Source organism: Nerophis ophidion, linkage group LG09, assembly GCF_033978795.1.
Source record: "Nerophis ophidion isolate RoL-2023_Sa linkage group LG09, RoL_Noph_v1.0, whole genome shotgun sequence".
Lineage (NCBI taxonomy): Eukaryota > Metazoa > Chordata > Actinopteri > Syngnathiformes > Syngnathidae > Nerophis > Nerophis ophidion.
The window spans coordinates 70,543,723-70,570,038 of NC_084619.1; the positions used below are offsets into that span (position 1 = coordinate 70,543,723).

At 39.7% G+C, this 26,316-nt stretch overlaps 1 protein-coding gene across 1 annotated transcript in view; it reads left to right on the forward strand.

The window, feature by feature from the left end:
* Nucleotides 1-26,316, forward strand: part of dachc (dachshund c) — a 122,579-nt gene that overhangs the window by 92,924 nt on the left and 3,339 nt on the right. Inside the window, 4 exon segments of the mRNA XM_061911705.1 lie at nucleotides 15,318-15,484; nucleotides 18,445-18,592; nucleotides 18,666-18,794; nucleotides 22,359-22,424. Coding sequence (XP_061767689.1) covers nucleotides 15,318-15,484; nucleotides 18,445-18,592; nucleotides 18,666-18,794; nucleotides 22,359-22,424 — 510 coding nt within the window.

Below are 26,316 nucleotides of genomic sequence, written 5' to 3' on the forward strand. Positions count from 1 at the left end.
GAGATTTTCGGGAGAAAATTTGTCCCGGGAGGTTTTCGGAGGAGGCGCTGAATTTCGGGAGTGTCCCGGAAAATCCGGGAGGGTTGCCAATTCATGGTAAATTGAAGTGAAGTGAAGCATGTTTACCTATTCCTCGTCCTCCAGTGATAATTATACTTGGAAGAACCTGATTTTATTGTGTCGCCGTGGAGGCCAGGATCAGTGAGGTCTAAAAAGCCAGGGCGGCCCCTCCGCCCGGACCTCATCTGCGACGCCGCCCCGCCCCGGGCTGTGGTTAGAACCCAGGTTGGCGCGGTTCCTTCACGTCAGTTTGTTTGCTTCTCCGTCAGGGAGCTTTGCATTAGCTTAATGAGGACTCGCTCAAGGACGAGCAGTCAGCAGAAAAATAAAAAGCGGCGGGGGGGCCACGCCCGTGTGCAAATGTATTCTAAATACCGAATCGCATTATTTTGTAATCGAATCTCCCCTGATCACATCCCAGGTAGGGCTGTCAGCTGGCTGTGAACATATTGACAGAAGTGGCCCCTGGTGGACATTTATGCAATTGACTTTCCATTGATTTTTTTTTGCCCCCCCCACCCTGCATGCAAATGAAGCCGGCGTACATTTGCAGGATTACATGGGTAGCAGGAGGCCCTGTTTTCAAAGGGCACGTCGGCGCTGTCATTCTGTCAATCCATTGTGTGTGTGTGTGTGTGTGTGTGTGTGTGTGTGTGTGTGTGTGTGTGTGTGTGTGTGTGTGTGTGTGTGTGAAGCCTTTTTTTGCCTGTGTGCGCTGTTTCCCCCGCTTTCAACCACAGATCAGAGGCCATCCCTGACACCTCACTCCCATTAACCAAACATCAGCACATTTTTATTCCCCCCCCCCTTTTACCTCCTCCATCCTCCGCCCTTCCGCTGACTGGCAGTCTTCACGTGGCGATGCTCCGTGGCCCCCTGGGGACGGCCGGGAGAGGAATAAGGGGGGGGGGGGTGAGCAATGAAGTTTAGGAAGAGGAGGGAGGCGGGGAGGGAAAACAAGACGGTGACCTTGGTTAGGGAGATGGGTAAATGATCAAACGTGTGTGTGTGTGTGTGTGTGTGTGTGTGTGTGTGTGTGTGTGTGTGTGTGTGTGTGTGTGAGAGGTAAAGTAGGCGTAAAACAGTAACTCAATAAAGGATCAGTCACATCCAAGGAGCCAGGGGAGCCCACGCTGCTGACTGAGCACTACAGCGTGCTGCCAGTGTGTATGTATATATGTGTGTGTGTATGTGTGTGTGTGTGTGTGTGTGTGTGTGTGTGTGTGTGTGTGTGTGTGTGTGTGTGTGTGTGTGTGTATGTGTGTGTGTATGCGCGTACCACAGGAGTGTCGTTGGTTGCCCTCCGCTGAGCTCGCCAGCACCTGCTAATTACCTTTCTCTGCAGAGCAATGCTCTTAGCTAGAAAGTAATAGAGGATAGTGTGTGTGTGTGTGTGTGTGTGTGTGTGTGTGTGTGTGTGTGTGTGTGTGTGTGTGTGTGTGTGTGTGTGTGTGTGTGATGGAGGGCTGGCTCCTCATCTGTGAAACACCTTGAACGTGACAAGTGCCAAGACGTGAGGATGCAAAGATGCTGCGGTCAGCTAAGTGCAGAAAAGGCTGTCATTTGTCACGGGGAAGAAGGGGGGAAAAAGTGTCAGGGTATGAAAAAAAAAGTGCACCTTTAAGCCGCGTGAGCGTGCGTGGGTCCTCCAGACCCCCCCACCCCTCTGGCCCACCGCCTCGCCTGGATGCCCTCCAGGAGTGTCGGAGTTAAAGAAAAACAAACCAAAACAACAATATACAGTATGTCCCAGACGTTGGTTGTACGTACGTGTCCTTTAAAAGTGACTTTGAAACAACGTTGCAAAATAGTTGTTTTGGGAATTGATGTTCAACGTTGAAACCACGTTGTTGGTTGGGGGAATGAACAAAATTCAATGATTAAATCAACGTCATTGATTAAACGTTGTCAAACCCCATTTCCATATGAGTTGGGAAATTGTGTTAGATGTAAATATAAACAGAATACAATGATTTGCAAATCCTTTTCAACCCATATTCAGTTGAATATGCTACAAAGACAACATATTTGATGTTCAAACTCATAAACTTTTTTTTTTTTTTGCAAATAATAATTAACTTCGAATTTCATGGCTGCAACACGTGCCAAAGTAGTTGGGAAAGGGCATGTTCACCACTGTGTTACATCACCTTTTTCTTTTAACAACACTCAATAAACGTTCGGGAACTGAGGAAACTAATTGTTGAAGCTTTGAAAGTGGAATTCTTTCCCATTCTTGTTTTATGTAGAGCTTCAGTCCTTCAACAGTCTTGTTGTCGTATTTTACGCTTCATAATGCGCCACACATTTTACCATGGGAGACAGGTCTGGACTGCAGGCGGGCCAGGAAAGTACCTGCATTCTTTTACTACAAAGCCACGCTGTTGTAACACGTGCTGAATGTGGCTTGGCATTGTCTTGCTGAAATAAGCAGGGGCGTCCATGAAAAAGACGGCGCTTAGATGGCAGCATAAGTTGTTCCAAAAGCTGTATGTACCTTTCAGCATTAATGGTGCCTTCACAGATGTGTAAGTTACCCATGCCTTGGGCACTAATGCACCCCCATACCATCACACATGCTGGCTTTTCAACTTTGCGCCTATAACAATCCAAATGGTTGTTTTCCTTTTTGTTCCGGAGGACACCACGTCCACAGTTTCCAAATATAATTTGAAATGTGGACTCGTCAGACCACAGAACTCTTTTCCACTTTGCATCAGTCCATCTTAGATGATCTCGGGCTCAGAGAAGCCGGCGGCGTTTTCTGGATGTAGCGACCAACTGTATTTAGTGACAGTGGTTTTCTGAAGTGTTCCTGAGCCCATGTGGTGATATCCTTTGGAGATTGATGTTGGTTATTGATACAGTGCCGTCTGAGGGATAGAAGGTCACGGTCATTCAATGTTGGTTTCCGGCCATGCCGCTTATGTGGAGTGATTTCTCCAGATTCTCTGAACCTTTTGATATTATGGAGCGTAGATGTTGAAATCCCTAAATTTCTTGCAATTGCGCTTTCAGAAAAGGTTGTTCTTAAACTGTTTGACTATTTGCTCACGCAGATGTGGACAAAGGGGTGACCCTCGCCCCATCTTTTCTTGTGAAAGACCGAGCATTTTTTGGGAAGCCGTTTTTATACCCAATCATGGCACCCACCTGTTCCCAATTAGCCTGTTCCAAATAAGTGTTTGATGAGCATTCCCCAACTTTATCAGTATTTATTGCCACCTTTCCCAACTTCTTTGTCACGTGTTGCTGGCATCAAATTCTAAAGTTAATTATTATTTGCAAAAAAAAAACAAAGTTTATGAGTTTGAACATCAAATATGTTGTCTTTGTAGCATATTCAACTGAATGTGGCTTGAAAAGGATTTGCCAATCATTGTATTCTGTTTATATTTACATCTAACTCATATGGAAACGGGGTTTGTATTTGTGTTGTAGAATATTAGTTCAATGGTTAAATCAACGTCAGAACCCAACGTTGAATCAACATTGTCCAAAAGCATGTTGCTTCAATGTTTTATTTGAGCAGCTCAAGGTCAGGACGTGATTGAAGAAGTTGTCAACGTCTTCTTCCCGCTACAATGACAACTCTTCCACCCCCCTGGTGGTCAGGATGTGCATCACCAGGCAGGTGGATGACAAACAGATGGTGGTCCAGGATGCAGATTCTTCCCGCTCTCCTTCCCCTCCTTGCTGCTTTTATGGGAGGTGTCAGGCTGCTGTGATGCATGGTCAGCAGGCGTGATGCCATCGCATAAAACTCAGGAACAGAAGAAAATGTCCAAAGCCCTAAAAAGCGGGAGCAAAGATGAGAGTAAACAGCCATTTAATATGCGACTTTATGTGTTGACAAGAGAATCACTCAACAAATGAGGAAGATGTAAATCATAGAAATGTGGGGCGACTCAACTAAAGTAGCATCTGGACCTGTTTGTTTTACTGCATGGAACCTGCTGGTGTTCATGTGTTCATGTAGGAGTCAGCACACATGGAATCTGCTGGTGTTCATGTAGGAGTTAGCACACATGGAATCTGCTGGTGTTCATGTAGGAGTTAGCACACATGGAATCTGCTGGTGTTCATGTGTTCATGTAGGAGTCAGCACACATGGAATCTGCTGGTGTTCATGTAGGAGTTAGCACACATGGAATCTGCTGGTGTTCATGTGTTCATGTAGGAGTTAACACACATGGAATCTGCTGGTGTTCATGTAGGAGTTCGAACTCATGGAATCTGCTGGTGTTCATGTGTTCATGTAGGAGTTAGCACACATGGAATCTGCTGGTGTTCATGTAGGAGTTAGCACACATGGAATCTGCTGGTGTTCATGTGTTCATGTAGGAGTTAGCACACATGGAATCTGCTGGTATTCATGTAGGAGTTCGAACTCATGGAATCTGCTGGTGTTCATGTGTTCATGTAGGAGTTAGCACACATGGAATCTGCTGGTGTTCATGTAGGAGTTAGCACACATGGAATCTGCTGGTGTTCATGTAGGAGTTAGCACACATGGAATCTGCTGGTGTTCATGTGTTCATGTAGGAGTCAGCACACATGGAATCTGCTGGTGTTCATGTAGGAGTTAGCACACATGGAATCTGCTGGTGTTCATGTGTTCATGTAGGAGTTAACACACATGGAATCTGCTGGTGTTCATGTAGGAGTTCGAACTCATGGAATCTGCTGGTGTTCATGTGTTCATGTAGGAGTTAGCACACATGGAATCTGCTGGTGTTCATGTAGGAGTTAGCACACATGGAATCTGCTGGTGTTCATGTGTTCATGTAGGAGTTAGCACACATGGAATCTGCTGGTATTCATGTAGGAGTTCGAACTCATGGAATCTGCTGGTGTTCATGTGTTCATGTAGGAGTTAGCACACATGGAATCTGCTGGTGTTCATGTAGGAGTTAGCACACATGGAATCTGCTGGTGTTCATGTGTTCATGTAGGAGTTAGCACACATGGAATCTGCTGGTGTTCATGTGTTCATGTAGGAGTCGGCACACATGGAATCTGCTGGTGTTCATGTGTTCATGTAGGAGTTAGCACTCATGGAATCTGCTGGTGTTCATGTGTTCATGTAGGAGTTAGCACACATGGTATCTGCTGGTGTTCATGTGTTCATGTAGGAGTCGGCACACATGGAATCTGCTGGTGTTCATGTGTTCATGTAGGAGTTAGCACACATGGAATCTGCTGGTGTTCATGTGTTCATGTAGGAGTTAGCACTCATGGAATCTGCTGGTGTTCATGTGTTCATGTAGGAGTTAGCACTCATGGAATCTGCTGGTGTTCATGTTTTCATGTAGGAGTTAACACACATGGAATCTGCTGGTGTTCATGTGTTCATGTAGGAGTTAGCACACATGGAATCTGCTGGTATTCATGTAGTAGTTTGCACACATGAAATCTGCTGGTGTTCATGTGTTCATGTAGGAGTTAGCACTCATGGAATCTGCTGGTGTTCATGTGTTCATGTAGGAGTTAGCACTCATGGAATCTGCTGGTGTTCATGTGTTCATGTAGGAGTTAGCACTCATGGAATCTGCTGGTGTTCATGTGTTCATGTAGGAGTTAGCACTCATGGAATCTGCTGGTGTTCATGTGTTCATGTAGGAGTTAGCACACATGGAATATGCTGGTATTCATGTAGTAGTTAGCACACATGGAATCTGCTGGTGTTCATGTGTTCATGTAGGAGTTAGCACACATGGAATCTGCTGGTGTTCATGTAGTAGTTTGCACACATGGAATCTGCTGGTGTTCATGTGTTCATGTAGGAGTTAGCACACATGGAATCTGCTGGTGTTCATGTGTTCATGTAGGAGTTAGCACACATGGAATCTGCTGGTGTTCATGTGTTCATGTAGGAGTTAGCACACATGGAATCTGCTGGTGTTCAAATGTTCATGTAGGAGTTAGCACTCATGGAATCTGCTGGTGTTCATGTGTTCATGTAGGAGTTAGCACACATGGAATCTGCTGGTATTCATGTAGTAGTTTGCACACATGGAATCTGCTGGTGTTCATGTGTTCATGTAGGAGTTAGCACACATGGAATCTGCTGGTGTTCATGTAGTAGTTTGCACACATGGAATCTGCTGGTGTTCATGTGTTCATGTAGGAGTTGGCACACATGGAATCTGCTGGTGTTCATGTGTTCATGTAGGAGTTAGCACACATGGAATCTGCTGGTGTTCATGTAGGAGTTAGCACACATGGAATCTGCTGGTGTTCATGTGTTCATGTAGGAGTCAGCACACATGGAATCTGCTGGTGTTCATGTAGGAGTTAGCACACATGGAATCTGCTGGTGTTCATGTGTTCATGTAGGAGTTAACACACATGGAATCTGCTGGTGTTCATGTAGGAGTTCGAACTCATGGAATCTGCTGGTGTTCATGTGTTCATGTAGGAGTTAGCACACATGGAATCTGCTGGTGTTCATGTAGGAGTTAGCACACATGGAATCTGCTGGTGTTCATGTGTTCATGTAGGAGTTAGCACACATGGAATCTGCTGGTATTCATGTAGGAGTTCGAACTCATGGAATCTGCTGGTGTTCATGTGTTCATGTAGGAGTTAGCACACATGGAATCTGCTGGTGTTCATGTAGGAGTTAGCACACATGGAATCTGCTGGTGTTCATGTGTTCATGTAGGAGTTAGCACACATGGAATCTGCTGGTGTTCATGTGTTCATGTAGGAGTCGGCACACATGGAATCTGCTGGTGTTCATGTGTTCATGTAGGAGTTAGCACTCATGGAATCTGCTGGTGTTCATGTGTTCATGTAGGAGTTAGCACACATGGTATCTGCTGGTGTTCATGTGTTCATGTAGGAGTCGGCACACATGGAATCTGCTGGTGTTCATGTGTTCATGTAGGAGTTAGCACACATGGAATCTGCTGGTGTTCATGTGTTCATGTAGGAGTTAGCACTCATGGAATCTGCTGGTGTTCATGTGTTCATGTAGGAGTTAGCACTCATGGAATCTGCTGGTGTTCATGTTTTCATGTAGGAGTTAACACACATGGAATCTGCTGGTGTTCATGTGTTCATGTAGGAGTTAGCACACATGGAATCTGCTGGTATTCATGTAGTAGTTTGCACACATGAAATCTGCTGGTGTTCATGTGTTCATGTAGGAGTTAGCACTCATGGAATCTGCTGGTGTTCATGTGTTCATGTAGGAGTTAGCACTCATGGAATCTGCTGGTGTTCATGTGTTCATGTAGGAGTTAGCACTCATGGAATCTGCTGGTGTTCATGTGTTCATGTAGGAGTTAGCACTCATGGAATCTGCTGGTGTTCATGTGTTCATGTAGGAGTTAGCACACATGGAATATGCTGGTATTCATGTAGTAGTTAGCACACATGGAATCTGCTGGTGTTCATGTGTTCATGTAGGAGTTAGCACACATGGAATCTGCTGGTGTTCATGTAGTAGTTTGCACACATGGAATCTGCTGGTGTTCATGTGTTCATGTAGGAGTTAGCACACATGGAATCTGCTGGTGTTCATGTGTTCATGTAGGAGTTAGCACACATGGAATCTGCTGGTGTTCATGTGTTCATGTAGGAGTTAGCACACATGGAATCTGCTGGTGTTCAAATGTTCATGTAGGAGTTAGCACTCATGGAATCTGCTGGTGTTCATGTGTTCATGTAGGAGTTAGCACACATGGAATCTGCTGGTATTCATGTAGTAGTTTGCACACATGGAATCTGCTGGTGTTCATGTGTTCATGTAGGAGTTAGCACACATGGAATCTGCTGGTGTTCATGTAGTAGTTTGCACACATGGAATCTGCTGGTGTTCATGTGTTCATGTAGGAGTTGGCACACATGGAATCTGCTGGTGTTCATGTGTTCATGTAGGAGTTAGCACACATGGAATCTGCTGGTGTTCATGTAGGAGTTAGCACACATGGAATCTGCTGGTGTTCATGTGTTCATGTAGGAGTTAGCACACATGGAATCTGCTGGTGTTCATGTGTTCATGTAGGAGTTAGCACTCGTGGAATCTGCTGGTGTTCATGTAGGAGTTAGCACACATGGAATCTGCTGGTGTCCATGTGTTCATGTAGGAGTTAGCACACATGGAATCTGCTGGTGTTCATGTGTTCATGTCGGAGTTAGCACACATGGAATCTGCTGGTGTTCATGTACGAGTTAGCACACATGGAATCTGCTGGTGTTCATGTGTTCATGTAGGAGTTAGCACACATGGAATCTGCTGGTATTCATGTGTTCATGTAGGAGTTAGCACACATGGAATCTGCTGGTGTTCATGTGTTCATGTAGGAGTTAGCACACATGGAATCTGCTGGTCTTCATGTGTTCATGTAGGAGTTAGCACACATGGAATCTGCTGGTGTTCATGTGTTCATGTAGGAGTCAGCACACATGGAATCTGCTGGTATTCATGTAGTAGTTTGCACACATGGAATCTGCTGGTATTCATGTAGTAGTTTGCACACATGGAATCTGCTGGTGTTCATGTGTTCATGTAGGAGTTAGCACACAAGGAATCTGCTGGTATTCATGTAGTAGTTTGCACACATGGAATCTGCTGGTGTTCATGTGTTCATGTAGGAGTTAGCACACATGGAATCTGCTGGTATTCATGTAGTAGTTAGCACACATGGAATCTGCTGGTATTCATGTAGTAGTTAGCACACATGGAATCTGCTGGTATTCATGTAGTAGTTTGCACACATGGAATCTGCTGGTGTTCATGTGTTCATGTAGGAGTTAACACTCATGGAATCTGCTGGTGTTCATGTAGGAGTTAGCACTCAAGGAATCTGCTGGTGTTCATGTGTTCATGTAGGAGTTAGCACTCATGGAATCTGCTGGTGTTCATGTGTTCATGTAGGAGTTAACACACATGGAATCTGCTGGTGTTCATGTTTTCATGTAGGAGTTAACACACATGGAATCTGCTGGTGTTCATGTGTTCATGTAGGAGTTAGCACACATGGAATCTGCTGGTATTCATGTAGTAGTTTGCACACATGAAATCTGCTGGTGTTCATGTGTTCATGTAGGAGTTAGCACACATGGAATCTGCTGGTCTTCATGTGTTCATGTAGGAGTTAGCACACATGGAATCTGCTGGTGTTCATGTGTTCATGTAGGAGTCAGCACACATGGAATTTGCTTGTATTCATGTAGTAGTTTGCACACATGGAATCTGCTGGTGTTCATGTGTTCATGTCGGAGTTAGCACACATGGAAACTGCTGGTGTTCATGTGTTCATGTAGGAGTTAGCACACATGGAATCTGCTGGTGTTCATGTCTTCATGTAGGAGTTAGCACACATGGAATCTGCTGGTGTTCATGTGTTCATGTCGGAGTTAGCACACATGGAAACTGCTGGTGTTCATGTGTTCATGTAGGAGTTAGCACACATGGAATCTGCTGGTGTTCATGTCTTCATGTAGGAGTTAGCACACATGGAATCTGCTGGTGTTCATGTCTTCATGTAGGAGTTAGCACACATGGAATCTGCTGGTGTTCATGTGTTCATGTAGGAGTTAGCACACATGGAATCTGCTGGTATTCATGTAGTAGTTTGCACACATGGAATCTGCTGGTGTTCATGTGTTCATGTAGGAGTTAGCACTCATGGAATCTGCTGGTGTTCATGTGTTCATGTAGGAGTTAACACACATGGAATCTGCTGGTGTTCATGTAGGAGTCAGCACACATGGAATCTGCTGGGGTTCATGTGTTCATGTAGGAGTTAACACACATGGAATCTGCTGGTATTCATGTAGAAGTTCGAACTCATGGAATCTGCTGGTGTTCATGTGTTCATGTAGGAGTTAGCACACATGGAATCTGCTGGTGTTCATGTAGGAGTTAGCACACATGGAATCTGCTGGTGTTCATGTGTTCATGTAGGAGTCAGCACACATGGAATCTGCTGGGGTTCATGTGTTCATGTAGGAGTTAACACACATGGAATCTGCTGGTATTCATGTAGAAGTTCGAACTCATGGAATCTGCTGGTGTTCATGTGTTCATGTAGGAGTTAGCACACATGGAATCTGCTGGTGTTCATGTAGGAGTTAGCACACATGGAATCTGCTGGTGTTCATGTGTTCATGTAGGAGTTAGCACACATGGAATCTGCTTGTGTTCATGTGTTCATGTAGGAGTCGGCACACATGGAATCTGCTGGTGTTCATGTGTTCATGTAGGAGTTAGCACTCATGGAATCTGCTGGTGTTCATGTGTTCATGTAGGAGTTAGCACACATGGTATCTGCTGGTGTTCATGTGTTCATGTAGGAGTCGGCACACATGGAATCTGCTGGTGTTCATGTAGGAGTCAGCACTCATGGAATCTGCTGGTGTTCATGTGTTCATGTAGTAGTTAGCACACATGGAATCTGCTGGTGTTCATGTAGGGGTTAACACACATGGAATCTGCTGGTGTTCATGTGTTCATGTAGGAGTTAGCACACATGGAATCTGCTGGTGTTCATGTAGGAGTTAGCACACATGGAATCTGCTGGTGTTCATGTGTTCATGTAGGAGTCAGCACACATGGAATCTGCTGGTGTTCATGTAGGAGTTAGCACACATGGAATCTGCTGGTGTTCATGTGTTCATGTAGGAGTTAGCACACATGGAATCTGCTGGTGTTCATGTGTTCATGTAGGAGTCGGCACACATGGAATCTGCTGGTGTTCATGTGTTCATGTAGGAGTTGGCACACATGGAATCTGCTGGTGTTCATGTAGGAGTTAGCACACATGGAATCTGCTGGTATTCATGTGTTCATGTAGGAGTTAGCACTCATGGAATCTGCTGGTGTTCATGTGTCCATGTAGGAGTTAGCACACATGGAATCTGCCGGTGTTTATGTGTTCATGTAGGAGTTAGCACACATGGAATCTGCTGGTATTCATGTGTTCATGTAGGAGTTAGCACACATGGAATCTGCTGGTGTTCATGTGTTCATGTAGGAGTTAACACATGGAATCTGCTGGTGTTCATGTAGGAGTTAGCACACATGGAATCTGCCGGTGTTCATGTGTTCACGTAGGAGTTAGCACACATGGAATCTGCTGGTATTCATGTGTTCATGTAGGAGTTAGCACTCATGGAATCTGCTGGTGTTCATGTGTCCATGTAGGAGTTAGCACACATGGAATCTGCCGGTGTTTATGTGTTCATGTAGGAGTTAGCACACATGGAATCTGCTGGTATTCATGTGTTCATGTAGGAGTTAGCACACATGGAATCTGCTGGTGTTCATGTGTTCATGTAGGAGTTAACACATGGAATCTGCTGGTGTTCATGTAGGAGTTAGCACACATGGAATCTGCCGGTGTTCATGTGTTCACGTAGGAGTTAGCACACACAAGGACTCACATTTGAACGTGTTGCACAGCAGCTGACAAAATGTGCAAAGTTGCAGTAAAAATGACTTCTGCTGCTGCTGATGTTGGTTAGTTTTTCTGCAGCAGAGGTTGAAAAACTTCCGAAAAAAATGAAGTTTGACAAGCAGGACCATGACCAACATACAATTACAGTCACGTGGTAGGCCTAAGTATACATTAAAACAAGACAGAGGGTTTATTCAACAAGTATATTTGATAGTTTAGGCCACTGGAACATTACACACCGTTTGAACAGTTACACTGTGTTTAAATATATTGAAATAAAACACTGTACTTTTCGACACAGGAAGTCCTTCATACCGAGACCAATCAGACTGTATAATGCATATGTTCCTTTCGACTTGTACACTTAATGTAAATGTATAATGTATTTATGTTATTCACAAGTGAATAATGCTGTATAATAGACTGTATTTATATTATTCACATGTGAATAATGCTGTATAATAGACTGTATTTATATTATTTACATGTGAATAATGCTGTATAATAGACTGTATTTATGTTATTCACATGTGAATAATGCTGTATAATAGACTGTATTTATGTTATTCACATGTGAATAATGCTGTATAATAGACTGTATTTATGTTATTCACATGTGAATAATGCTGTATAATAGACTGTATTTATGTTATTCACATGTGAATAATGCTGTATAATAGACTGTATTTATGTTATTCACATGTGAATAATGCTGTATAATAGACTGTATTTATGTTATTCACATGTGAATAATGCTGTATACTAGACTGTATTTATGTTATTCACATGGGAATAATGCTGTATAATAGACTGTATTTATATTATTCAAATTTGAATAATTCTGTATAATAGACCGTATTTATGTTATTCACATGGGAATAATGCTGTATAATAGACGGTATTTATGTTATTCACATGGGAATAATGCTTTATAATAGACTGTATTTATATTATTCAAATTTGAATAATTCTGTATAATAGACCGTATTTTTGTTATTCACATGTGAATAATGCTGTATAATAGACCGTATTTATGTTATTCACATGGGAATAATGCTGTATAATAGACTGTATGTATGTTATTCACATGTGAATAATGCTGTATAATAGACTGTATTTATGTTATTCACATGTGAATAATGCTGTATAATAGACTGTATTTATGTTATTCACATGTGAATAATGCTGTATAATAGACCATATTTATATTATTCACATGTGAATAATGCTGTATAATAGACTGTATTTATGTTATTCACATGTGAATAATGCTGTATAATAGACCGTATTTATATTATTCACATGTGAATAAAGCTGTATAATGGACTGTATTTACAGTATATTATTCACATGTGAATAATGCTGTATAATAGACTGTATTTATATTATTCACAAGTGAATAATGCTGTATAATAGACTGTATTTATGTTATTCACATGGGAATAATACTGTATTTATATTATTCAGATGTGAATAATGCTGTACAATAGACCGTATTTATGTTATTCACATGTGAATAATGATGTATAATAGACTGTATTTATGTTATTCACATGTGAATAATGCTGTATAACAGACTGTATTTATGTTATTCACATGTGAATAATGCTGTATAATAGACTGTATGTATGGTATTCACATGTGAATAATGCTGTATAATAGACTGTGTTTATGTTATTTACATTTGCATAATGCTGTATAATAGACTGTATTTATGTTATTCACATGTGAATAATGCTGTACAATAGACCGTATTTATGTTATTCACATGTGAATAATGCTGTATAATAGACTGTATGTATGGTATTCACATGTGAATAATGCTGTATAATAGACTGTTTATGTTATTTACATGTGCATAATGCTGTATAATAGACTGTATTTATGTTATTCACATGGGAATAATACTGTATTTATATTATTCAAATGTGACTAATGCTGTGTAATAGACCGTATTTATGTTATTCACATGTGAATAATGCTGTATAAGAGAGCGTATTTATACTATTTACATGTGAATAATGCTGTGTAATAGACGGTATTTATATTATTCACATGTGAATAATGCTGTATAATAGACTGTATTTATGTTATTTACATGTGCATAATGCTGTATAATAGACTGTATTTGTTATTCACATGGGAATAATGCTGTGTAATAGACTGTATTTATATTATTCACATGTGAATAATGCTGTATAAGAGACTGTATTTATACTATTTACATGTGAATAATGCTGTGTAATAGACTGTATTTATATTATTCACATGTGAATAATGCTGTATAATAGACTGTATTTATGTTATTCACATGTGAATAATGCTGTAAAATAGACCGTATTTATGTTATTCACATGTGAATAATGCTGTATAATAGACTGTATTTATGTTATTCACATGTGAATAATGCTGTATAATAGACTGTATTTGTTATTCACATGTGAATAATGCTGTATAATATACTGTATTTATGTTATTCACATGTGAATAATCCTGTATAATAGACTGTATTTATGTTATTCACATGGGAATAATACTGTATTTATATTATTCAAATTTGAATAATTCTGTATAATAGACCGCATTTATGTTATTCACATGGGAATGATGCTGTATAATAGACTGTATGTATGGTATTCACATGTGAATAATGCTGTATAATAGACTGTGTTTATGTTATTTACATGTGAATAATGCTGTATAATAGACTATATGTATATTATTCACATGTGAATAATGCTGTATAATAGACTGTATTTATGTTATTCACATAGGAATAATACTGTATTTATATTATTCAAATGTGAATAATGCTGTATAATAGACTGTATTTATTATTCACATGTGAATAATGTTGTATAATAAACCGTATTTGTGTTATTCACATGTGAATTATGCTGTATAATAGACTGTATTTATGTTATTCACATGTGAATAATGCTGTATAATAGACTGTATTTATATTATTTACATGTGAAAAATGCTGTATAATAGACTGTATTTACAGTATATTATTCACATGTGAATAATGCTGTATAATAGACTGTATTTATATGATTTACATGTGAATAATGCTGTATAGTAGACTGTATTTATGTTATTCACAAGGGAATAATACTGTATTTATATTATTCAAATGTGAATAATGCTGTGTAATAGACTATATTTATATTATCCACATGTGAATAATGTTGTATAACAGACTGTATTTATGTTATTCACATGTGAATAATGCTGTGTAATAGACTATATTTATATTATCCACATGTGAATAATGCTGTATACTAGACTGTATTTATGTTATTCACATGTGAATAATGCTGTATAATAGACTGTATTTATATTATTCACATGTGAATAATGCTGTATAATAGACTGTATTTATATTATTTACATGTGAATAATGCTGTATTATAGACTATTTACAGTATATTATTAACATGTGAATAATGCTGTATAATAGACTGTATTTATGTTATTCACATGTGAATAATGCTCAATAATAGACTGTATTTATATTATCCTTATGTAAAAAATACCTAAGTGTTTATTGTTTACTGTGTGTGAACTGTGGTGCTGAATTCCCCCCAGGGAACAATAAAGTACTTTCTATTCTATTCTATTCCATTGTAAAACAGCACATTTGTTGATATGAACAAGTATCAGATAATTACTGTGACTTATACGTGCAAAGTCAGGAGGCAGAAGCGTATCAGCAAGTATCAAGTAACAAACGTGTCCGCATCATTCAACGTCCAGCTCGGTGAGCTCACTTGAATGAAATGAAATGAGTGGTTGAGAGTTTGCTATGGAGGTGAGATGCAGGTGTGCTTGTGTGTGTTGCAGACTCCCACCCGGCTGACAGACAAGTCTACCACAACCCCCCGCTGAGCTGCGAGAAGGCGGCGGCGGCGTATTCGGCGGGACAGAAGCTCCCAGCAGGCCTCCACCACGCTCCCTTCATCTTCCCGGAAGGCTTGTCCTCCATAGAGAGTCTGCTCACCAACATCCAGGTGAGGCTCTTTGTTGCCATTATCGTGGGCCGAGATGAATAGAAGGGCGACGGCCACCAGAGTCTCTTTGGAGGCTCGCCTGGAAGAGTCAAATAGGAGAGGAGGTCCACATTTAGGATGCAGTTTAATTGTGATGGGCGTGCGCTGACCTGCTTCTCACATTTGCAGCTCTTTGTTGCCATGAAAGAACTCGCTGGTTTGGTTTACATGCCAAGAAGAAGAAAAATAAATATTTGAAGCAAGAACTGCAGTCCAGATACTTTTCATATTACTACCATTTTAATTGAATTATTAATTCAATGTGTTGGATTGTATTGATAGTGTTACTGTACACACATATATGTATTAGGAATGTTATATCAAATTATTATATACTTTTTAATATTTTAGTTTAGTTTTTTTGTTTGTGTGTTTTATTTCAAGCTCTGAAGTCTATATTTATGTATATAAAATATTCTAGGATTATGATAATTATGATTATTTGTTATTATTATTTACATATATATTTTAAGCACCGCGATGAGGGGGCGACTTGTCCAGGGTGTACTCTGCCTTCCGCCCGATTGTAGCTGAAATGGGCACCAGCGCCTCATGCAACCCCAAAAAGGGAATAATAAGCAGCTGAAAATGGATGGATGGATATATATATTAATTTGACATTTGATTTATTTATTTTATTTAAATATGTTTTTTATTTTCATCAAAATATATATTTATTTGTTCACATTTATAGATTCGTTGAGTTGGTTTTTGTTTTGTTTCTATTTGGCTTTGTATTTAACATTTTTTATGTATTATTAATTATAAACAATATTTATTGTGTTATTTACAAAAATGATTTAAGTCAGTGTAATAATATAATATGACATTTATATATTTTTGTCTGACTAGTAATAGCTTACTTTAACAAAATATATTTGATAAAAAATATTCACATTTTAATCTCATTAATTCCAATGGTATTTTCTAATAAACTTTGTAATCTTATTTGTTTAATCATTATGGATGTATTAATTAAATCAATTATTTATTGTTTATTTGTTCATATAATTAATCATTTTAATTTGTACAATAATAGGATTCTTAAAAAAAATGTTGTTCGATTTCTATTTACATTTTGCTTACTTAAATTGAAATAAAATTATTTATTGTTTATTTGTTCATATAATTAATCATTTTTATTAGTACAATAATAGGATTTATAGATTTTTTTTTGTTCTATTTCTATTTACATTTTGCCTACTTTAATTGAAATAAAATTATTTATTGTTTATTTGTTCATATAATTAATCATTTTAATTAGTACAATAATAGGATTCTTTAAAAAAATGTTGTTCGAGTTCTATTTACATTTTGCTTACTTTAATTAAAATAAAATGATTTATTGTTTATTTGTTCAAAATATTAATCAATTTTATTAGTACAATAATAGGATTTATAGATTTTTTTTGTTCGATTTCTATTTACATTTTGCCTACTTTAATTGAAATAAAATTATTTATTGTTTTTTTGTTCATAATATTAATCATTTTAATTAGTACAATAATAGGATTCTTAATTTTTTTTTGTTGAGTTCTATTGACATTTTCCTTACTTTAATTAAAATAAAATGATTTATTGTGTATTTGTTCAAAATATGAATCATTTTAATTAGTACAATAATAGGATTTATATATGTTTTTTGTTCGAGTTCTATTTACATTTTCCTTACTTTAATTGAAATAAAATGATTTATTGTTTATTTGTTCAAAATATTAATCATTTTTATTAGTACAATAATAGTATTTATTGATTTTTTTTGTTCGATTTCTATTTACATTTTGCTTACTTTAATTGAAATAAAATTATTTATTGTTTATTTGTTCATAATATTAATCATTTTAATTAGTACAATAATAGGATTCTTAAAAAAATGTTGTTCGAGTTCTATTTACATTTTGCTTACTTTAATTAAAATAAAATGATTCATTGTTTATTTGTTCAAAATATTAATCATTTTTATTAGTACAATAATAGGATTTATAGATTTTTTTTTGTTCGATTTCTATTTACAACATTTTGCTTACTTTAATTAAAATAAAATGATTTATTGTTTATTTGTTCAAAATATTAATCATTTTTATTAGTACAATAATAGGATTTATAGATTTTTTTTTGTTCGAATTCTATTTACATTTTGCTTACTTTAATTGAAATAAAATTATTTATTGTTTATTTTTTCATAATATTAATCATTTTAATTAGTACAATAATAGGATTCTTAATTTTTTTTGTTGAGTTCTATTTACATTTTGCTTACTTTAATTAAAATAAAATGATTTATTGTTTATTTGTTCAAAATATTAATCATTTTAATTAGTACAATAATAGGATTTATATATGTTTTTTGTTCGATTTCTATTTACAACATTTTGCTTACTTTAATTGAAATAAGATTATTTATTGTTTATTCGTTCATAACATTAATCATTTTAATCAGTACAATAAAGTGATTTAATTGTTTTTTTGTTCGAGCTCTATTTACATTTTGCTTACTTTAATTAAAATAAAAGCATTTTATGATTTTTTGTAGTTAATTGAAATTGTATATCTATTGTTTTATTCTACTTTAAATGGTTTTATTCTGCAATATCCCATTCCAATTTGTATTAGTAATTGTGTTCCTGTTACAATTTGATAAGAATCCACACTTTAATTACTCAAAATAAAAAATAGACAGGAGGTTTTTTTTTTTTAAATATTCATATTCAGTCAAATATTTCTTCCGAATCTTATACGATTTGAAAGAAATTGCTATCTTTTATTTAGCATCACCTACGTCATACGTCTGGCGCTAATTAGTTATTTTTTTATGCAGAATTTGTCAACGTGGCGTTTCCTTTCGCACGCCCAAGCAAAGTATTTGTGTCGTTGTGCTCAGCGTGTAACCTGTTGTTGACGTGCTGTGTGTCTCCAAGCAGGGCCTGCTGAGGGTTGCCATAGACAACGCCCGGGCGCAGGAGAAGCAGGACCACCTGGAGAGGACGGAGCTGAAGATGGAGCTGGTTCGAGAGCGCGAGCTGCGGGAGACGCTGGAGAGGCAGCTCAGCGTGGAGCAGAAAAGCCGAGGTCTCCGTCGAGGCGTACCGTCTCACCTCCGGGCCAAAACTCTTAGATTGACTCGTCCTCTCCGTTCTTGCAGTTCTCATCCAGAAGCGTCTGAAGAAGGAAAAGAGGAGTAAGAGGAGACTTCAGGAGGCCTTGGAGGAGGAAGTGAAGCTCCGAGATCAGGCGGAACACGGCCTGCTGCACGCCGCCAACACCTTTGCAGGTACTACAACGTCCGCCATTATTATCAGCAGTGCCAAGACTCAGTATTTACCGTATTTCCTTGAATTACTGCCGGGTCAAACTCGTTTTGCAAAATATTATTTTTATTAGCGCATGTCTAGAATTTCCACCGGGTCAAACGCGTCACGTCACGAGTGACACTTCACCTGTCATCATTTTCAAAATGGAGGAGGCTGATTTCAATCATTTGAAATGGCATAAAGGGAAGAAGATTAAGAGCTATTCAGTAGGATTTAAGGTCCAAGCTATTGAATATGCTGAAAAGAACAGTAAGCAGCTATGTTTTATTTATATACCGTAGCTGCGTGTGTCAAATATGAGTCATTAAATGACTCATATTTGACAGCAAGAGTGAGCAGCGATCGTTTATTTTTTTCCTCTCGCTTGCACTTTTAACATGGGGGATTACATATCTAAAATAAAACAGTTTTCCAAACTGGACTTTCAATGGAAGCAGGAGGTAATAAAGGAAGATCTCCATCGAGACAGAGAGACTTTTAAAACTGAAGGAAGATAAGGAAGACTTCTATAAACAAGTTATCAATGCTTTTGATCAGAAGGAGCCGCGCATGGACTTCATTTATAAATAAAGGTAAGACAATAATAAGGTTTTTTTAATTAAATGTGCTTTTAATGATGGTATCCTTACATCACACTCAAATTTATAAGCGCAGGCCTAAATTGACCGCATGCCCTAAAGAGGTTTTAAATTAATTAGCGCCCCAACGGCAATTCCAGGAAATACATTCATTTTAATCTGTCAGTGGACTCGCTATGGAAGTGCTAAACACCACAACATGGATGAAGACGTAGTCAAAGTGGAGGCACATAGATAAGACCGCCCACAAAACAGCACATCCTGCAGCGGCTTGAAGACGGTCTGTAAAACATCATCAAAAAAAGAATCAGCATTCCATGTTATGTAGACCACAATCTGGTGCGCCTTATGTAGACCACAAGGAAGTCTTTTCTATGTAGAAAAAAAATCCTAATACGACCACTTGAATGCGTCTTAGAATCCTTTTATGTGGAATGAGACCTGAATGGTTGACAGTGCGCCCTTTAATCCGGTCCGCCTTATGTAGACCACAAGGAAGTCTTTTCTATGTAGAACAAATCCTAATACGACCACTTGAATGCGTCTTAGAATCATTTTGTATGGAATGAGACCTGAATGGTTGACAGTGCGCCCTTTAATCCGGTGCGCCTTATGTAGACCACAAGGAAGTCTTTTCTATGTAGAAAAAAAATCCTAATACGACCACTTGAATGCGTCTTAGAATCCTTTTGTATGGAATGAGACCTGAATGGTTGACAGTGCGCCCTTTAATCCGGTGCGCCTTATGTAGACCACAAGGAAGTCTTTTCTATGTCGAACAAAATCCTAATACGACCACTTGAATGCGTCTTAGAATCCTTTTGTACGGAATGAGACCTGAATGGTTGACAGTGCGCCCTTTAATCCGGTGCGCCTTATGTAGACCACAAGGAAGTCTTTTCTATGTCGAACAAAATCCTAATACGACCACTTGAATGCGTCTTAGAATCCTTTTGTATGGAATGAGACCTGAATGGTTGACAGTGCGCCCTTTAATCCGGTGCGCCTTATGTAGACCACAAGGAAGTCTTTTCTATGTCGAACAAAATCCTAATACGACCACTTGAATGCGTCTTAGAATCCTTTTGTATGGAATGAGACCTGAATGGTTGACAGTGCGCCCTTTAATCCGGTGCGCCTTATGTAGACCACAAGGAAGTCTTTTCTATGTAGAAAAAAAATCCTAATACGACCACTTGAATGCGTCTTAGAATCCTTTTGTATGGAATGAGACCTGAATGGTTGACAGTGCGCCCTTTAATCTGGTGCGCCTTATGTAGACCACAAGGAAGTCTTTTCTATGTCGAACAAAATCCTAATACGACCACTTGAATGCGTCTTAGAATCCTTTTGTATGGAATGAGACCTGAATGGTTGACAGTGCGCCCTTTAATCCGGTGCGCCTTATGTAGACCACAAGGAAGTATTTTCTATGTAGAACAAAATCCTAATACGACCACTTGAATGCGTCTTAGAATCCTTTTGTATGGAATGAGACCTGAATGGTTGACAGTGCGCCCTTTAATCCGGTGCGCCTTATGTAGACCACAAGGAAGTCTTTTCTATATAGAAAAAAAATCCTAATACGACCACTTTAATGCGCCTTAGAATGCTTTTGTATGAAAAGAGACCTGAATGGTTGACATTGCACCTTTTAATCCGGTGCGCCTTATGTAGACCACAAGGAAGTCTTTTCTATGTAGAAAAAAAATCCTAATACGACCACTTGAATGCGTCTTAGAATCCTTTTGTATGGAATGAGACCTGAATGGTTGACAGTGCGCCCTTTAATCCGGTGCGCCTTATGTAGACCACAAGGAAGTCTTTTCTATGTAGAACAAATCCTAATACGACCACTTGAATGCGTCTTAGAATCCTTTTGTATGGAATGAGACCTGAATGGTTGACAGTGCGCCCTTTAATCCGGTGCGCCTTATGTAGACCACAAGGAAGTCTTTTCTATGTCGAACAAAATCCTAATACGATCACTTGAATGCGTCTTAGAATCCTTTTGTACGGAATGAGACCTGAATGGTTGACAGTGCGCCCTTTAATCCGGTGCGCCTTATGTAGACCACAAGGAAGTCTTTTCTATATAGAAAAAAAATCCTAATACGACCACTTGAATGCGTCTTAGAATCCTTTTGTATGGAATGAGACCTGAATGGTTGACAGTGCGCCCTTTAATCCGGTGCGCCTTATGTAGACCACAAGGATATATTTTCTATGTAGAAAAAAAATCCTAATACGACCACTTGAATGCGTCTTAGAATCCTTTTGTATGGAATGAGACCTGAATGGTTGACAGTGCGCCCTTTAATCCGGTGCGCCTTATGTAGACCACAAGGAAGTCTTTTCTATGTCGAACAAAATCCTAATACGACCACTTTAATGCGCCTTAGAATGCTTTTGTATGAAAAGAGACCTGAATGGTTGACATTGCACCTTTTAATCCGGTGCGCCTTATGGTCTGGAAAAAAAACTTTGTCAAAAATGGCCTTAAAACGTTTCTCATTAAAAGTTTTCCCTTTATTGGTCCATGTAAAAACTTTTTGGAATGACAGAGGCTTAGGTAAATGGAGTGTAAATAGTCCAAACTGGAATGAAGAAGCAAGACATGGTGGACTTGAGTCATCTGAAGAGCACAAGTTTTTGCACCAGAAGGAGCCTACTAAAAGTCAGGTGGTCTTATATTCTGGGATAGATCCTTCCCAGTGAATCAGAGCTTTTCTTCCTGTCGCTCCGGCACAGCCGTGGTTTTACCGGCAAAAACAAAAAGGAGATACCCTTTTTTCCACATTTCCATACACAGCGGTTCCTCTTTGGCGTTTGCACGTCAAGCGGACTAAACTCTTCATTGGCGCCGTAATTGACTTCCTTTTTTTTTTTTTGAGTTAACGAGCAAAAGTGCGACGCATCAATCACCGGCGGAATCTCTCCCCGCAGAGTCCGTGGGCCAGGACGTGGACGGCAGCGAGCTCGAGGACAACAGGACGGACGCCAAGGTGCAAGGTGCGGAACGCCCGGTCGGCTTTAGTCCTCGGACCTCTTGGTAAAATTCAAATGTGAAATACCTCCACCAAGGCTTTTTCACCTGTAAAATCCTCTTATACAGGAAGTCCTTGTCCTGTCTAGGACCAAAGCTCTAGAACAGGGCTCGCCGGTTTATCACTTAAGTCATAACATGTATGACTTAAGTGATATTATGACAATAAAAGGAATTGATTGAGACTATGACACAAGTTAAATTCCAACTAGCAACCTGCCCGTGCTTTCTTACTACATTTGAATACCTGACAGGTGGCAGCTTGTCTCCATCTTGTGGACAATGTGAGGAAATCAGGCCAGTGACCGTGATGTGTACTCGCACTGCATTTACTTATACGACCCGAACCAAACAACCTTTCCTAGTCATATTGCGGAGGGAAAACATTTCAACCGGCACAGAAAGTTAACACAAATGGTCACACAAAACACAACCTGCCCCCTGAACTTTGTGGATATTATCCATCCATCCATCTTCTTCCGCTTATCCGAGGTCGGGTCGCGGGGGCAACAGCCTAAGCCGGGAAACCCAGACTTCCCTCTCCCCAGCCACTTCGTCTAGCTCTTCCCGGGAGACATAGTCTTCCCAAAGTGTCCTGGGTCTTCCCCGTGGCCTCCTACCGGCTGGACGTGCCCTAAACACCTCCCTAGGGAGGCGTTCGGGTGGCATCCTGACCAGATGTCCGAACCACCTCATCTGGCAACTCTCGATGTGAAGGAGCAGCGGCTTTACTTTGAGTTCCTCCCGGATGGCAGAGCTTCTCACCCTATCTCTAAGGGAGAGACCCAAACTCATTTGGGCCGCTTGTACCCGTGATCTTATCCGTTCAGTCATGACCCAAAGCTCATGACCATAGGTGAGGATGGATATTAGTTTTTAAAAATGACCATCACCTTAAAAAACATTTAAACTTTTTGCAATGTGGACTCGTCAGACCACAGAACACTTTTCCACTTTGCATCAGTCCATCTTAGATGATCTCGGGCCCAGAGAAGCCGGCGGCGTTTCTGGATGTTGTTGATAAATGGCTTTCGCTTTGCATAGTAGAGCTTTAACTTGCACTTACAGATGTAGCAACAAACTGTATTTAGTGACAGTGGTTTTCAGAAGTGTTCCTGAGCCCATGTGGTGATATCCTTTAGAGATTGATGTCGGTTTTTGATACAGTGCAGTCTGAGGGATCGAAGGTCACGGTCATTCAATGTTGGTTTCCGGCCATGGTGCTTCCGTGGAGTGATTTCTCCAGATTCTCTGAACCTTTTGATGATATTATGGAGCGTAGATGTTGAAATCCCTAAATCCCTTGCAATTGCACTTTGAGAAAGGTTGTTCTTAAACTGTTTGACTATTTGCTCACGCAGTTGTGGACAAAGGGGTGTACCTCGCCCCATCCTTTCTTGTGGAAGACTGAGCATTTTTTGGGAAGCTGTTTTTATACCCAATCATGGCACCCACCTGTTCCCAATTAGCCTGCACACCTGTGGGATCTTCCAAATAAGTGTTTGATGAGCATTCCTCAACTTTGTCAGTATTTATTGCCACCTTTCCCAACTTCTTTGTCACGTGTTGCTAGCATCCAATTCTAAAGTTAATGATTATTTGCCCCAAAAAAAATAATTTATGAGTTTGAACATGAAACATGTTGTTTTTGTAGCATATTCAACTGAATATGGCTTGAAAAGGATTTGCAAATATTCTGTTTATATTTACATCTAACACAATTTCCCAACTCATATGGAAACGGGGTTTGTAAAAAAAAAAAAAACAATCTATAATAAATTGCATTCAAAAGAGACAGTAGCTGCTTTGGGGGGTACGTTGTGGTCGTCTAGTTTTCCTTTAAGCAGGATAAAATCAGGTGAAATAAAAAGGCTCTTTCTGAAGAGAAGTGGTGTAAAATAATGATGTTTGAAAGCGGAGGTGATTATTGATCAGCTTCCACTTCTGAAAAAGCGACGGCCGCTGAGCGCCGTGCAGTTAATGCGGAGTGACGTTTAATAGAAGTCTCTGTCTCCATGGCGATAGATGAGGGACAAAACACCTTAGACAGCGGCGGTCTGCAGACCACCTCTGACCCACCGGGGAGCGGACAGCAGACAGCTCGCTTGTTCCAAGGCCCCATTACCCCCCCCCTCCTTTTAATTGAACGCCAGTGAAGCAAGGAGAGAAGTGGCCACTAATTAACGGCTGTCTTAATTGTTCTGGTGATGAGTTTGTTTGGACATCATTTGCATAATTAACAGGCTGTAATAAATCATTTAAAGGGGAATTGTCTGTCAGACAGGATGTGCTTCCTTTGTGCCGGGAAGTTTCATCGCAGGGAATCAAACCTGCAAACAAGATTTAAAAAAAAAAAAAAAAAAAAAAAAAAAAGCCCGACTTCTCATGAAGCATCTTTTACTGTATCGGCCTGCTCAAAAGTCTACGTACACGTGTGAAGAACATGATGTCATGGCCGTCTTCACTTTCTAGTCATTTCTACAACTCTTATTTTGTTGTGATGTAGTGATTGGAGCACATACTTGTTGCTCACAAAAGAAGTTTGCTTCTTTTGTGAATTTATTATGGCTCTACTGAAGATGTGAGCAATCAAAAGTATACGTACAGCAATGTTAATATTTGCTTACATGTCCCTTGGCAAGTTTACCTGCAATAAGGTGCTTTTGGTAGCCATCCACAAGCTTCTGTTTACATTTTGCACCACTAAATTGCTGCAGTTCAGCTAAATGTGTTGGACTTGTTTCTTCAGCATTGTCCACACCTTTAAGTCAGGACTTTGGGAAGGCCTGAATCTAGCCTGATTTAGCCATTCCTTGACCACTTTTGAGGTGTGTTTGGGGTCATTGTCCTGTTGGAACACCCAACTGCTGTCTAGATCAGTGGTGCTCATTACGTCGATCGCGAGCTACCAGTCGAGCGCCAGCCAGGCTTTAAAAAAATAGACCTAAAAATAAGTGATCATCGATCTTCGCAAATACGTCACTTTCGTCATTTGATTGACATTCACGGCACCCAAAGATCTTCTGAGATCGAGGGGAAGGCGGGAAACACTTTTTATTTCCAACAGACTCTCGCGCCGTCCCTTCCGTCAAAACTCTAAAGGCCGACTGCACATTTCCTATCTTCACAATAAAAGCCCTGCTTCATGCTGCCTGCGCTAACAAAATAAGAGTCTCGGAAAGCTGGCGTGCACAAGTGATGTGCACGCCAGCTTTCTGAGGGATCGCTTGTGCACGCCAGTTTTCCGAGAATCTGCATTTAGTCCGCCAGTTCATTATTATGAAAAAATGACAGAGAGGAAGGCGAGAAACACTTTTTATTTCAACAGACTTTCGCGCCGTCCCTTCCGTCAAAACTCTAAAGGCCGACTGCACATTTCCTATCTTCACAATAAAAGCCCTGCTTCATCCTGCCTGCGCTAACAAAATAAATGTCTTAAAAAAACTGGCGTGCACCGCCATTGTATTTCTTGCAAAGTTGATAAAAACGAGCATGGAAGCTGGACAAATAAGATGCCAAAAACCAAGCACTCTCATGTGGTGTCGGACAGAAAGGAGGACTTTTTTTCTCCTCCATTTGAAAATGTGGACGTTATCATCATTACTGTCTGATTCCAATCAATGCAAGTCATCAGAATCAGGTAATACACCAACTTATATTCTTGTCTTCATGAAACAAAGGAATCTATATGTGTTAAACATGCTTGTGTTGTTATTAAACACCTTTGCCTTGTTAACAAGGGCTTCACGGTGGCAGAGGGGTTAGTGCGTCTGCCTCACAATACGAAGTTCCTGCAGTTCTGGGTTCAAATCCAGGCTCGGGATCTTTCTGTGTGGAGTTTGCATGTTCTCCCCGTGA